A 14,688-nucleotide genomic window follows, 5' to 3' on the forward strand; every position below is an offset into this window, starting at 1 on the left:
CTGGGATCATGACCTGAGCCGAAGGCAGAGGCTTGACTCACTGAGCCACCCAGGAACCCCAATGACACTATTTCTAAATAAGGGCGCATTCTGAGGTTCGAGGGGGCTAGGACTTAAATGTATCTTTTTGGGAAACACAATTCAACCTTTAATACCCAAGGAGAGCAAGTGATGTCCGGGCCTCAAGTGATGCGTGTTGGAGGAAGTGGGGAAGCCTGGGCCCTTGACATCCCTGTGTATGTCTTGCAGCCCTGGAGGTGGCCTCATCATCATTGACAGCATGCCAGACATCCGCAAGAGGAAGCCCATTCCACTTGTGAGCGACCTGGTGAGCGCCTGTGCCCTCTCCTCCCCCCGCAGAGCAGGTCTGCCATAAGCAGTGCTCAATCTGCACAACTGCCCATGGCAGACCTGGGACTGGGAGCTGGCAAGGTGTTCTCTGGGACTAATGTAATCTGATTTCTACCCTGCCTGCTGCATGGACACTTCAGGCCATGGTGAGTGATGGTGACCTCAGCTTCTAGTCTCTGTCTCTTCTCCAGGAACCACCCCCCGCCCCAACAACTAGGATCTTTCAACTGGCCCCAACCCATGGGTTCTGGGGAGAATGACCCTGCAGTTTATGGATAGGGGAGAGAGCAGGTGACTCCTGACCTTGGTTCCTGGAGTGGCTGGAGATCATGCCAAGTGCAGCTCCTGAGTCTGGTGGGGAGGGGGGTGAGTCAGGGGTGTGAGGCTGTACACCTTCCAGGGTCCCTTCTAACCCAGAGTCTCTGTCACTTTCCAATTCTTTGCTGGCTCTGCTCCTGCTGCTGTGACCTGTTTCCTATTCGTGGCTGTGGCTTCAATCCGTGGCTGGTGGCTGTGGATTCTGCTTGTGGTGACAACCCCATGGGTGTGAATCGACCCCTGTGACTCCCTGGGTGATTTCCCTGCCCCAGTCCCTGGTCCAGTCCAGAAAAGCAGGCATCACCTCGGCCTTGGCCTCCAGCACTTTGAACAACGAGGAGTTGGTGCGTGGGGCCCTCCCCTTGCACCGGTTGAGGGGTGGGCTGGGCTGGGGCTTCCTGGAGGAGGAGGAGGAAGGGAGAGTGTGGCAGAGACAGGCATTCCTAGCTCCCCATAATCTGGTTTCCAGAACTGGGTTGTGCAACATCCTGCCGACATGATCTGTGCCCAGGAACCGTGGTCCCACGGTGTATTATACTCAGCAAGGGGGTGAGGGCGGGACAGGACAGCGCCCCATGCCTCCCCCCTCCTTCCCCTCAGAAAAACCACGTTTACAAGAAGACCCTGCAAGCCTTAATCTATCCCATCTCCTGCACGACGCCGCACAACTTCGAGGTGTGGACGGCCACCACGCCCACCTACTGCTACGAGTGCGAGGGGCTGCTGTGGGGCATCGCAAGGCAGGGCATGCGCTGCACCGAGTGCGGTGTCAAGTGCCACGAGAAGTGCCAGGACCTGCTCAATGCAGACTGCCTGCAGCGTGAGCGCGGGGCTGGAGGGGCGGGGCTCCGGGCAGGGGCGGGGCTCCGGGTAGGGGCAGGGCTCCGCGGAGGTGGGGGGCTGGGCGGGGCGAGAACCAAGGCGGGACTCCTTGGCGGAGGGTTGGGGCGAGAGGAGGGGAAAGGAGATGTGAGAGGGTCAAGAAGGGGTGGCGCGGCACTCAGGGACTAGCTGAACTGTGCAAGGGATGGGCTTACTGAGAGTCAGCGGTTCCCCTGGAGAAAAATGGGTTAGGACTAGGGTTAGCTCGGGAAGGAGGGGGCTCAGCGTGGGGGGAGGAGTCAGAACGGGCGAGGTCTTGGCAGAAGATGCGGATTCAGAGGGGGAGGAGACTCACATAGACTGGTGGGGACTGATGCGTGAATGGGTAGGAGGATTCAGAGAGCAGGTAGAAAGTTCTTAGCAGCTCTAGCTTTGCGGGGGGTGAGTCACCTGAGCCCCCACGGCTTCAAGTACCCTTGGCCACAGCCGAGGAAGCTCTGGAATGGGAGTTGGGTTTCTCCCTGCGGTGAGGGAGCGCGCTCTGGACAGTGACTGCTGTCTGCGTCCACAGGGGCCGCGGAGAAGAGCTCCAAGCACGGGGCAGAGGACCGGACGCAGAACATCATCATGGTGCTCAAGGACCGCATGAAGATCCGGGAGCGCAACAAACCCGAGATCTTCGAGCTCATCCAGGAGATCTTCGCCGTGACCAAGACCGCGCATACGCAGCAGATGAAGGCGGTCAAGCAGAGCGTGCTGGACGGCACATCCAAGTGGTCGGCCAAGATCAGCATCACTGGTGAGGCCGCAGGGGTTGGGGTGGCCACAGGGCCCCTTCTTCTCAGCCCCCTGTGTTTCCTTCTATGGCTCTTCCTTTTGCCGTGTGTACTTGAGTGTGTCCGTGTTTTTTCCATGTCCATGTGTGTATTGGTGCTCCCCGAGTGGCATGTATGCCTCCAAATGTGAGTGCATGACACTCTGTCTTGGTTGGTGCCTCCCGCCCCCAGAATCAGACTCCAAGAAGAGGAGTTGAGGGCACATTGTTTATTTGTGGGGTGATGCTACCCAGTTGAGAGTAGAGAAGTGGGAGTTGGGAAGTGAGACTGGGAGGGAAGGAGCCCTACACAGGGTGCCAATGATCCTGCAATGCTGTGGACAACTGGGGCTCAGACCCATGTGCCCACCCACACCCCCTGGGACCACTGGGGGACAGTGTTGAGCTCACACAGCAGAGTGGTCCTACCCAGGGGTGGGGGCCTTCGTGTGTTTATCCATGCCCAAACTCATTCAAGTTTCCCTGAAAGCAGACCCCAGGATGAGGATTTCAGGGCAATGGGTATCCAGGAGGTGGCCCCAGGAAGCCCCAGTGCAGGTGGAGCATGAGTCTGGGAGCAGGTAGGGAAGGGAAGGAGCCCTGCAGGTGACTCCCTGAGCAACCGTAAGCTCAGTCCTGCTGGAGATTTCACAACGATGTATAGAATGTCCCTACCCAGGGGGTGGCCCTGGGGCACCTTCCCATTCTGAATCAGCTGAGGGCTCCCTGGGTGTTAACTCTCTAGCAAGCCCTTCATGTCTTGTGGGTGTCCCCAGGGGCTCCTGTGGTCAACACAAAGCCCTCAGACCATGTCACAGGTGTCTCCAGCAAGCAACCTGGAGTGTGTGGCAGTAACTCTTCTCAGCCACCGAACTCCTTGAGCCATTATTTGTCTTTGTCTTTGTCTTTACAGTGGTCTGTGCCCAGGGCTTGCAGGCAAAGGACAAGACGGGATCCAGTGACCCCTATGTCACTGTCCAGGTTGGGAAGACCAAGAAACGGACAAAAACCATCTATGGGAACCTGAACCCTGTGTGGGAGGAAAATTTCCACTTGTAAGTGCCTGGCTGAACCCCTGGGCCCCCCAGGGGGAGCTTTCTGCTGGGGCAGCTGAAGGGGCTCCAAGACCAGCCTGTGGCTGCCACCTGACTCCAGCCTCCGCCTCCCCCCCGCCCTGCAGTGAATGTCACAACTCCTCAGACCGAATCAAAGTGCGTGTCTGGGATGAGGATGATGACATCAAATCCCGTGTGAAGCAGCGATTTAAGAGGGAATCTGATGACTTCCTGGGACAGACGATCATCGAGGTGCGGACACTCAGCGGCGAGATGGACGTGTGGTACAACCTGGGTGAGCATGGGTGGTGTTCTGCAAGGGACAGGGAGGGCACCCCAGGGAGCCAAATTGGGGAACGAGTGTCAGGAGGAATTAGTCTCGAAGCCCAATCTGATGGGGAAGGCAGGCGATGTAAAGTTGTATCTGATGGGGGAGGCGGGGGCTGTAAGGCCCAATCTGATGGGGCAGGAAGCAAGACCTGGGGATCCTAGTTTGAGGAGAAAGGCACAGACCCAGGAACCCTGTCTAAGATGAATAGATTCTGAGCTCTTGATCTGATGGGGGAAGCAGGGCCTGGGAGCCCAGTCTCAGGGAGAAACACGGCCTAGGGCTCCTGGTTAAAGAGGAAGATGCAGACTCGGGAATTTAACTGGAAGCAAGGTCTGGAGTTCTAGTTGAAGGAAGAGATACGACCTAGCAAGTTCTAGGCTAATGGGAATGGCACAAGCTTAAAGAACCAATCTGAGAAGATACCCAGGTCTTAATCTCAGGGAGTCCAGGAGGGCTACAGTCATGCATACATTAAAATACCTCAGGCTGTGTTGGAAAGTTCTGATGCAGCCATCCATTTCTGTTTTCCAGACAAGCGGACTGACAAATCTGCTGTATCAGGTGCCATCCGGCTACACATCAGTGTGGAGATCAAAGGCGAGGAAAAGGTGGCCCCGTACCATGTCCAGTACACTTGTCTGCATGAGGTGAGGCCCGGTGCTCTTCCCTGCCTTCAGAGCTCACTGTGATTTCCCAAATTGCCTCCACTTACCATTCCTACCTGCCCTAGTTCTACCTTCCTCTTTCCGGCCACACCATCCACACTCCCTGGGCCTCTAAGACTGTCCCCCATGTCATTCGTTCTGCCTGGAAAACTCCTCCTCATCCAGCCAGCTTCAGGGTCCCCTCCTTCGGGAAGCCCTCCCTGACTTCCTGGCAGACTCTCACTACACAGCTCCAGGTCTCCCATCTGTTCTAGACCTGAACAGGAGGTTCCTGGAGATAATTCAGTTAATTGAATGAGTAAATGATTGAATGGACAAATAGACAATGAGTGGATAAAAGGGTGACTGGACAGACAGATATGTGATTGAACTGTTGGAAGTAGAGATGAGTGGATGAGTAAATTTGGGGGCAGATGGATAGGTGGATGGGTAGAAAGATGAATGATGGATGAATGGATGGATAAATTGATGGGTAGATAAATAGATAGATGAATTGCTGTATGGACAGATTAAGTTGTGGGTAGTTATAGGGGATGGATGGATGTGTGGTTGAATTATTAGAAGGGAGGACTAGTGCATGGATGAAATTTTGGGTAGATGAATGGGTGGGTGTGTGGATGAATGAATGAATGAGCAGACAGATGGAAGGTTAGATAGATGGGTGGATGGATGGATGTAAGAAAGGAGAGAGGAGTGGATAGGTGGATTTTGGGGTGGCTGGATCTATGAGTGAATGAGTAGGTGGATAGGTAAATGGATGGGTGGCCAGGTGGGTGAAGTGTCACAAGGATGGGTGATTTGCTAGGTGGAATTTTTGGTAGTTGAATGAATTGGTAGGTGGTGGATGGATGAAAGAACAGACAAATAAATGAATGAATAAATGGATGGATGATGTAAGCTTCCCCAGACCTGGGATCTCTGACCTCTTGTGTCTTGATGCACTTTTCATGATGCCTTCTCCATCTTGGTGGCAGAACCTGTTCCACTTCGTGACGGATGTGCAGAACAATGGGGTTGTGAAGATCCCCGATGCCAAGGGTGATGACGCCTGGAAGGTCTACTATGACGAGACAGCCCAGGAGATTGTGGATGAATTTGCCATGCGCTATGGTGTGGAGTCCATCTACCAAGCCATGACGTGAGGCTGCAGGCTGGGGTGGACGTGAGGGCAAGGTGCAGGAAACTGGGGTGAGAGGGCCACCAAGTGGACACTGGCAGACCTAGTAATGGAAGGGTTCTTGGGAGAAGGAGCCAAAGAGGATGTGGGTTTGATGGGCATTCTGTAATCCCCTGGAGGTTGGAAAAGTGCCATTTCTAGGAGCTGAAGTGATGGGGTGAGAGTCAGAGGTAGAGCAGAGATAGGGCAACCCAGAGAGGAGACAGAGAGAAACTTGGAAGACACAATCAGCCAGAGGGAATGGTTTGAGGGTCAGAGGGAGCCACCCACAGATGCTGTCTTGGAGGCGTTCTGGGGGGAACACTGCCTGTCCTGGCTGGATGCCAGGCCCAATTTCTCCCATTCCCTCCTACCAGCCACTTTGCCTGCCTCTCCTCCAAGTACATGTGTCCTGGGGTGCCCGCCGTCATGAGCACCCTGCTCGCCAACATCAATGCCTACTATGCGCACACCACCGCCTCCACCAACGTATCCGCTTCTGACCGCTTTGCTGCCTCCAACTTCGGGGTCAGTCCCAGGGACTGGGGCTGGGGGAGGAAGGAGAGCCCAACCCTGTGCTGGTCAGACCCCGTGTGACTCCCTGGTCTCCAACCTGGACCTGATTTAGTGTGTTACTTTGTACCAGTCACTTGCCCTCTCTAAGCCTCAGTTTACCCCTCTGTAGAATGGAAACAGATATTACGAGAGTTCAGATAGGGGTGCACTTAGTGTATAGTAAGCACTTACCCAATATGGCAGCCAGCTTTAGCTGCTACACTTGAACCCCATGTCCCTGCTTCCATTCATCCCCCTCTCTTCCCTCCTCAGAAAGAGCGCTTTGTCAAACTCCTGGACCAGCTGCACAACTCCCTGCGGATCGACCTCTCCATGTATCGGGTGAGAAGTACATGCATGATGACTTGGCCTGCTCCTACACATGTGTGCCCGTAGGGGGGAGCTCCCAGCCCATGTGCATATGGGAGGACCCATTTTAACATGTGGAATGTGTGCCTTTGACATGAGTACACATATGTGGGCTGCACCTGCCCAATATGCATCCAACTAGAACCCCCTGGTTGCTTCAAGGTGTTCTCATGGGCCCTGACATACTTCCTAAAACTTGGGGGGCTCTTACCTTTCCCCTAAAACAGTCTCTCCCCACCCAACCCTCTTCTATAACCCCACCTCTCTTCACCCTTCCAACAGAATAACTTCCCAGCCAGCAGCCCAGAGAGACTCCAGGACCTCAAATCCACTGTGGACCTTCTCACCAGCATCACCTTCTTTCGGATGAAGGTAAGAAGGAGACCCAGTCCCATTAGTCTCTAATAGGCATTTTCTAACACTCTTAGATCCTAATCAAGTAACGTTTCTCCTAGGTAGTGCCCTTTCTCAATGACCCTCTGCTTTTATACTGCTACATTTCCTTAAACCCGTAACCACTTGTAGCCACTTCCTGGTACCTCCTGTTCCAGCTGTGCGGACTTGTGCCTCCCTCCCTCCCTCTAGGTGCAAGAACTCCAGAGCCCACCCCGAGCCAGCCAGGTGGTGAAAGACTGTGTGAAAGCCTGCCTCAACTCTACGTATGAGTACATCTTCAACAATTGTCATGAACTCTATAGTCGGGAGTACCAGACAGACCCGGTGAGGACCGCAGATAAAGCAGAATAGACTAGGGGATACCAACCTGACCTTGGCCTAAGTCCCAGGTCTGCCACTTATCAAGTGATTTAACTGAGTCTCAGTATTTCCCTCTGTAAAATGGGGTTATAAAACCTTATCTCAGAATTGAGGAGAAAATTTAATGAGACACTATCTTTAGATAAAATGTAAGTAAGTGTTTAGCACCTGATATACAATAGATATTCAATAAGTTCAGTTTTAGTTAAAGTTAGTTGAGTTTGGCATGCAGTTTGCCTGGGATACAATCACTATTCAATAAATGTTGAGTTGAATTTAATTTCTTGAGTAGAATTGAGTTTGGGCCATTTCAATTCAATTTATTTGCGATCTTTCAACATGTGTTTATTTATCTACACACATAATGCCAGGATTGTCAGTAAGGTTTCAAGGAGTTCATACCATTTTAGAAGGGAAAGATATATACACTGAAATTCATAACCTAGGGTGATTAGCTCTGGGATGGAGGAATTGCAGGAGACTGTGGGAGCTAAGGTGGCCCTACTTCACCTTGGGCTTCTGATAGATGATAACACATAAGCTCACTTTAGTGATATTTTATTTCATTCTGTTTATTTACATTCAGTTGACTTCAAGTTGAAGTCAACCTGAGTTGAAATCAAGTCACTTTTTTTTTAAGATTTTATTTATTTATTTGACAGAGAGAGATCACAAGTAGGTAGATAGGCAGGCAGAGAGAGAGAGGAGAAAGCAGGCTCCCTGCCAAGCAGAGAGCCCGATGCGGGACTCGATCCCAGGACCCTGAGATCATGACCTGAGCTGAAGTCAGAGGCTCAACCCACTTAGCCATCCAGGTGCCCCGAAATCAAGTCACTTTTAATTGAATTGGGTTGAAGTGCTCTAGATTAAATTGGGTTGGGTTTAGTTCAACTATAAACAATTTATTTCCATTTATTTCTGTACAGGTGACTTAAAATTGCTCTTGGCTAGTTGATGAGCAGAACTGAATTGGATTAAACTGGGTTTCACTTAATAAAAATCCATTTATTCATATTCAGTTGATTGAAGTTATTCTTGACTGGGTTGATTTAGCTTGAGTGAGGATGAGCTGGGTTGTTGGGTTAGATATAGTTGAGTTCACTTGAGTTTGGTTGAGTTAGGTTCATTTCAGTTGAATTTAGCTACATTTGTTTTCGCTGATTGGCTAGAGTTGGATTGAACTGGCCTGAGTATGTTAGGTTCAGTTGAGTAGGTAGAGTTGGACTGGACTGACAACTCAGTTGAGTCGAATTAGATTAAGTTAGTTGGGTTGAGTTCAAGTCAATTTATTTCCATTATTTTGACTTAGGATAATGTTGATTTTGGATGAGTTGATTAGGTTCAATCCAATTGAATTCATTTGAGTTTAATTCAATCCAGTTAAGTTTAATTCTACTACATTCAGTATAATTGGCCCAAGTTCAGTTTCATTGAATTAATTCTGAGAATCTCCATCTGTTAAGCTAAATAGGCCTGATTGGCATTCATTTCAGTTCCATTTGGTTTAGTGGGCTTCAGTTTTTTTCAACTAAATTCAGTTCTATTCACTTTTATGAGTTGAGTCTAATTAAGATTTGTTGAGCTGCATGGACATGAATTGTTTGGGCCAGTTTAATGAATTCAGTTCCTTTTCATATAGCTCTCTTACCTGAACCACCCATGTGTTAATGGGACCCTTTCCTCACTAACCTCCTGTCCCCCCAATAATGAACTAACTGAGGCGCCCACCCATGGACACCATTGCCCAATGTTTCCACTTCCCCACTGTAGGCCAAGAAGGGAGAAGTTCCCCCAGAGGAACAGGGACCCAGCATCAAGAACCTTGACTTCTGGTCCAAGCTGATTACTCTCATAGTGTCCATCATTGAGGAAGACAAGAATTCCTACACTCCCTGCCTCAACCAGTGAGTTGTATATCTGTGCAGTTAACTATCTGGAGGTGATCGTGTGTGTGTATGTGTGCACACTTTTGTGTTTTATGTGTAAAGGTGATCATGTCTAATTACACATAAAATGATGTGTGTGTGGAGGCAATTATAGGTGTGGTTGTGCCAAAATGAAATAGGGCACAATTTGTAAACATAAACATAAAATTGTGTGTATGTATAAAATCACTGGTATAATCAAATATGTATTTTGTATGTGTTGATTTGTGTGAATAACAATGTGTACATATGTATATAATTTTGTTTATGTGTGTGGGTTCATAAATAACAATGGACACTGTTGCTCAAGTATTCACTTGATACTCTAGATATCAAGTGCTAGATACTCTACTAAATGTTTTACATTTAAATTGCATTATATATTTTGTGGGGGTATAATTCTGTGTATAGTTGTGCCTTTGGGTTTAATTGTATATTGTATATGCATACAATTGTGGAATGCACTTCAATATACAATATTGTATATTGTGTAATTGTGTGTGAGTATGTACACAGTTTTGGTTTGTAGGTTTATATGTCTGTAGAATTTTCATCTTTGTTAACTGAATGAACTGTTGTGTCTTATTTTCCCCGAGTGCTAGAGGGGCTTCTAACTTGGGTGTGCCAGTATCTCTTGATTAGTTAGATATTCAGTTAAGATTGGGGATTTGGGATGGATGGACTGAAGAGTGGATGGAAGTATAGGCAGATGGATGGAGATATGATTGAATGGGGAGATGAACAGATAGATGGGTAGATGGTTGGGTGAATAGGTGGATGGATGGTTAGATTGTTGGAAGGATGAATGAGTAGTAAAGGAATGGACAGATGGCTGACTGGATGGAGAGATGGATGGATGGGGAGATGGGTGAGTGGATGAGTAGGTGGATGAATGGATAGATTGGTGGAAGGATGAATGGATAGATTGGTGGAAGGATGAATGGGCATATAAAGGAATGGATGGATAGTTGGTTGGATGGAGAAATGGTTGGATGGATAGATGGATAGACAGATGGGTGAGTGAATGGATGGGTAGGAAGGTGAATGACTGGGTGAATGAATGGATGAAGGGATGGAGATGGAGAGATAGACAGGTGGAGGCTCAAGGAGAAGCAGGGCTTCAGTTGAGTCACTCAGAAAGTCAGTGGCTTTGGGGGAGCTTGAATCCAGAACTGTCTGTCCCATACTACCCTCTGGGCTAGGAAGGCCAAAGCAGGCTTTGCCATCCTGCTTCCTTCTGCCAAGGTTTCATACTTCCATGACTTTCATTAGGTTTCCCCAGGAGTTGAATGTGGGTAAAATCAGTGCCGAAGTGATGTGGAACCTGTTTGCCCAGGACATGAAGTATGCCATGGAGGGTGAGTACCCCATCTCCATGTTTGCTATCCTGGCTACAGCAGGTAGCTGTGCCTCAGTAATATCCCCTGCAAGGCTGTGAGCATCCTGGAACCTCAAGCTTGAGGTTGGACACCGTGATGGTGAGAGCTGGTGCTGCCAAGACAGAGGGTGGAGACTTTCATTCTCTCCCTACCAGAGCATGACAAGCATCGCCTGTGCAAGAGTGCTGACTACATGAACCTACACTTCAAGGTCAAGTGGCTGTACAATGAGTATGTGGCAGAGCTTCCTGCCTTCAAGGACCGCGTGCCCGAGTACCCTGCGTAAGTCCCTTGCCCAAAGCCAGAACCATAGCACTGACAGCTAGACTGAGGCCCAGAGATGAGGGCTGACCTACTCAGAGTTCTCTGGGCACCAAGGGCATAGTGGGGTACAATCCTGGCATTCTCTATTTTCAGCCATTGGACTATGGGCTCCCATAGCCTGGACAATTAATATGTCTAAATATCAGGAACTGCACTGAGCAGTGCTTTTTCTCATTTATCCTTTGACAATTCTATAAGATGGGGGCATTATAATTTCCATTTTGTGGATGAGAAAATGGAGAGTTTAATGCTGAAGAGCTTGCCCAGGGTAACATTTAATAAGTGATCGGGCCAGGATTTGAACTCTGGTTGTCTGACTCATGAGCTGCGTTGGAGAGCAGGATGGTGGTCACCATTGACCAAGGACCTACTATGTGTTGTGTCAATCACTGCTCACAGCAGCACTGTGAGATAGATTCTCCTCTGTTGTACAGGTAAATGGGTCCCAGAGAGGAAATCCAGTTGTCCATGGGTATTTTATCTGAACCATGAATCCTGCGAGTATGAGGCTTGCCGTGACAGTGTCACGAGGTCTATTTCATGGCTGAAGTAACTGAGAGCTGGTGGGGTAGGAAAGCAGGGGGTACCCACCCAAAGGACACAGTGTGAGTTCAAGGGAGAGAAGGACCTGCCCAAGTACCATTCAGAGCTAGGCAAAGCAGAGGGTTAGGGGACAAGAGGTGGCAAGACCCCCACCCATGCTCTCTATTCCAGGTGGTTTGAGCCCTTTGTCATACAGTGGTTGGACGAGAATGAGGAGGTGTCCCGGGACTTCCTGCACGGGGCCCTGGAACGAGACAAGAAGGATGGGGTGAGGAGACTGGCCCATGATCAAGCCCCTAAACTGCTCACAGTGGTCTCACTCCCTCTGGGGTCCATTGGGATCCAATATGGGGTCAAAAATTGCCCTTGAGATGAAGCCAGTCTCTGAAAGGTGGCCACCATCTTCATCTTGTTCATAGTGTTGAAAGTGTTTTATTCATTCAACAAATGAATGCAAGTTCAAGCTGGGAGCCCCTCCTTCCTCGTCTCCTCTGTGTCTACCTCTTAGTCATCCTTGCATACTATTCGCCTCACCCAGGGCATTTGGTCTCTGGTTCTCCCCATGGAAAGCAGGAGGGTTAGATGTTGGGGACTGTCTGGTTCTGATCCCTCTCTTCCTTCCTGGCTTCTTTCTCACTGCAGTTCCAGCAGACCTCAGAGCATGCCCTATTCTCCTGCTCTGTGGTGGACGTCTTCTCCCAGCTCAACCAGAGCTTTGAGATCATCAAGAAACTCGAGTGCCCTGACCCCCAGATCGTGGGACACTATATGAGGCGCTTTGCCAAGGTGCGGGAGTGCAGGTGGGGTTAGGGATGGAGTCCAGGTGAGGGATTGGGATAGGGTCAAGGCTGGGGTTGCAATTGAAACTGGGATTAGGGTCAAGGTACAGGATTGGGGTTAAACTTGGGATTGAGGTCAAAGTTGGGGTTGGTGATATCAGTGGGATTGGGGTTGGGGTTGAGAACAGTGTTGGATTGTGGTTGGGGATAGCATTTGGGTTGAGGCTGGGGTTGAGGTCAGGGTTGTGGTTAAAGTTGGAGATGAATTTGGAGCTGGAATCAAGGCTGAAGGTAAGGTTGAGATTGGGGTTGGGTTTAGGGTTACTATTAGTATGAGATTCAGTTTGGCATGGAGGTAGGAGTGAGTGTTGGGATTTATGTAGAATTTGGGTGGGCTTTGGGGTGAGTTTGGAAGTTGGGACCATCTTACTGGGGTTGAGGGTTCCAGATAATTGGCTTGAGGCTGGGTTGCAGTTAAGGACTGCAAGTAGGAATTGGGATTCTACCTGGGGTTCAGTCATGCTTGTGTTTGGAGCTGGGCTCATGTGATGGTTGGTTGCTCTGTGAAAGAGCTAGGTCTACATAAAATAATCATCTTTACCTGGTGGTATCTCCTGTTGGTTGTAAGGGTCATCCTGGGTGAATTCACTCATTCAAGGGGTCTATCTTGAGTGCTCGTAGGGATTCAGGTTCATTCCTGATCTCACTAGTGGCTCTTGATGGACCCGCCCAGCCCTAGCCCCTGTTCTTACTCCCTATCTTTGTCCTCCCCAGACCATCAGTAATGTGCTCCTCCAGTATGCCGACATCATCTCCAAGGACTTCGCCTCCTACTGCTCCAAGGAGAAGGAGAAAGTGGTGACCTGTGGGGGACCCTATCCTGTCCCCTCCCAGCCCTACTCTGCACCCCCAAGTCTCCATCCTTCCCTGGGCCCTGATACTTATATCTGTGTGTGTCTAACTGTGTGTATTCATGTACCTGACTACGTGTATCGGGGGTGATCTGGAGGTGAGGGCACATGCCTTCAGTGTGTCATTGTCTGATTGTTGTGAATGAAGCCTTCAGGGTGTATGGATGTAAGTGCGCAAAGCTTTGAGCCCATGTAGGAGAATGTGGGTATGTGACAGGAACTCCCCTCTTCCTGCTATTCCAAGAAGCCCAGCCCACCCTGGAGAAGTTACTTGAGCCCTATTTCCCTCTGCTAATCTCCAGAAACCAGCCCCCCACCCCAACATTTCTTGGAATTGGGTCCCAAATGCAGTCTTCCATTTCCCAATGACCCTATGGGGCCCTCCTCTGGACCCAGACCCTGAAACCATCCTGGGGTCCCTGGCAGTGGATGGGGGAGGCTTTGAGGAGGGGTCCTGAGCCCTGACTCCCTGCTATGTTTGCATCCCTAGCCCTGCATCCTCATGAACAATACTCAGCAGCTCCGCGTGCAGCTAGAGAAGATGTTCGAAGCCATGGGAGGGAAGGAGGTGAGGCGAGCCCCACGCAGGGTCGCCACTTTCCCTCCATCCCTGCAGTCCCCTGATGAATTCCATCTCAGCACTCCCTCTAATCCAAGCAAGCAGCTCTACCTTCTGTGCCTGTTTCCTCCCTAGTCCCTTGGGATCTCTTTCCCTGTGTTGGGTGGGAAAATGCCCCATTTATGTGGATGCTCTGTAAATCTAACCTGATGTCCTTTTTCCCTCCTCAGCTTGATGCTGAGGCCAGTGACATCTTGAAGGAGCTCCAGGTGAAACTCAACAATGTCTTGGATGAGCTCAGCCGGGTCTTTGCTACCAGGTGGGGACACCTCCAGGGCTAGGAGCAGACAGGAGGGGGCAGCCCCGAGACCTGTGAGCCTGGGGCATCCAGAGACTCAGCAGATGTAGTGGTGAAGACTTCAGGCTTGGAGTTAGAGCTGAGTTCAATCCTGGCTTCACCACTTGCTAGCTATGTAGCCTTGGGTGAGTTATTTAACTTCTCTGAGCCTTAGTTTACTCATCTGCGAAGTGGGGATGATGATAATAATAGCATCTGGGTAGGACTGTGCAGCGAAATAAACAGCACAGGTGAATGTCTCAGCTCTGTGCCCAACTCAGCTATTATACACCACTCCCTCCCCTGTTCAGTTATATGTCATGGCTCCTTGATGCTCAGGATAAAACACCAAGGTCCACGGTCAGCTTCTGAAGCCTCCTCTGGCCCTTTCTCTGGGAGGCCTGGAAAGTCTGGTCTGAGTTCCTCCCCTCTGTGCCCCCAGCTTCCAGCCACACATTGAGGAGTGTGTCAAGCAGATGGGCGACATCCTCAGCCAGGTGAAGGGCACGGGCAATGTGCCAGCCAGTGCCTGCAGCAGCGTGGCCCAGGATGCTGACAATGTGCTACAACCCATTATGGACCTGCTGGACAGCAAGTAAGCCAGGCTGGGTAGACTAGGACACCCAGAAGAGGTTAGGGATGGGGCTCTTAGAGACTGGCCTGGAGAGGACACTCAGGGCATGTTTACTGGTTAGATGGTTTGGATGGGTGTGTGGGTGGAGGTATGAAGGGATGGAAA

At 50.3% G+C, this 14,688-nt stretch overlaps 1 protein-coding gene across 6 annotated transcripts in view; it reads left to right on the forward strand.

The window, feature by feature from the left end:
• UNC13A (unc-13 homolog A) overlaps window positions 1-14,688 on the forward strand; it is a 63,159-nt gene that overhangs the window by 29,264 nt on the left and 19,207 nt on the right. For 4 of the 6 annotated variants that reach the window (XM_047698149.1, XM_047698171.1, XM_047698176.1 and 1 more), the window contains 22 exons: window positions 250-328; window positions 492-497; window positions 942-1,013; window positions 1,270-1,489; window positions 2,063-2,290; window positions 3,219-3,360; window positions 3,486-3,655; window positions 4,223-4,338; window positions 5,331-5,494; window positions 5,890-6,040; window positions 6,341-6,409; window positions 6,719-6,808; window positions 7,022-7,156; window positions 8,963-9,096; window positions 10,390-10,475; window positions 10,652-10,778; window positions 11,535-11,631; window positions 12,006-12,149; window positions 12,917-13,000; window positions 13,544-13,621; window positions 13,843-13,931; window positions 14,392-14,544. In XM_047698149.1, the coding sequence (XP_047554105.1) occupies window positions 250-328; window positions 492-497; window positions 942-1,013; window positions 1,270-1,489; window positions 2,063-2,290; window positions 3,219-3,360; window positions 3,486-3,655; window positions 4,223-4,338; window positions 5,331-5,494; window positions 5,890-6,040; window positions 6,341-6,409; window positions 6,719-6,808; window positions 7,022-7,156; window positions 8,963-9,096; window positions 10,390-10,475; window positions 10,652-10,778; window positions 11,535-11,631; window positions 12,006-12,149; window positions 12,917-13,000; window positions 13,544-13,621; window positions 13,843-13,931; window positions 14,392-14,544 (2,634 nt within the window). The remainder of the gene's footprint in view (window positions 1-249; window positions 329-491; window positions 498-941; window positions 1,014-1,269; window positions 1,490-2,062; window positions 2,291-3,218; window positions 3,361-3,485; window positions 3,656-4,222; window positions 4,339-5,330; window positions 5,495-5,889; window positions 6,041-6,340; window positions 6,410-6,718; window positions 6,809-7,021; window positions 7,157-8,962; window positions 9,097-10,389; window positions 10,476-10,651; window positions 10,779-11,534; window positions 11,632-12,005; window positions 12,150-12,916; window positions 13,001-13,543; window positions 13,622-13,842; window positions 13,932-14,391; window positions 14,545-14,688) is intronic. The other 2 variants (XM_047698156.1, XM_047698183.1) reach the window with 1 other exon arrangement.

The sequence above is a fragment of the Lutra lutra genome, chromosome 1, assembly GCF_902655055.1.
Source record: "Lutra lutra chromosome 1, mLutLut1.2, whole genome shotgun sequence".
NCBI classification, from domain to species: domain Eukaryota; kingdom Metazoa; phylum Chordata; class Mammalia; order Carnivora; family Mustelidae; genus Lutra; species Lutra lutra.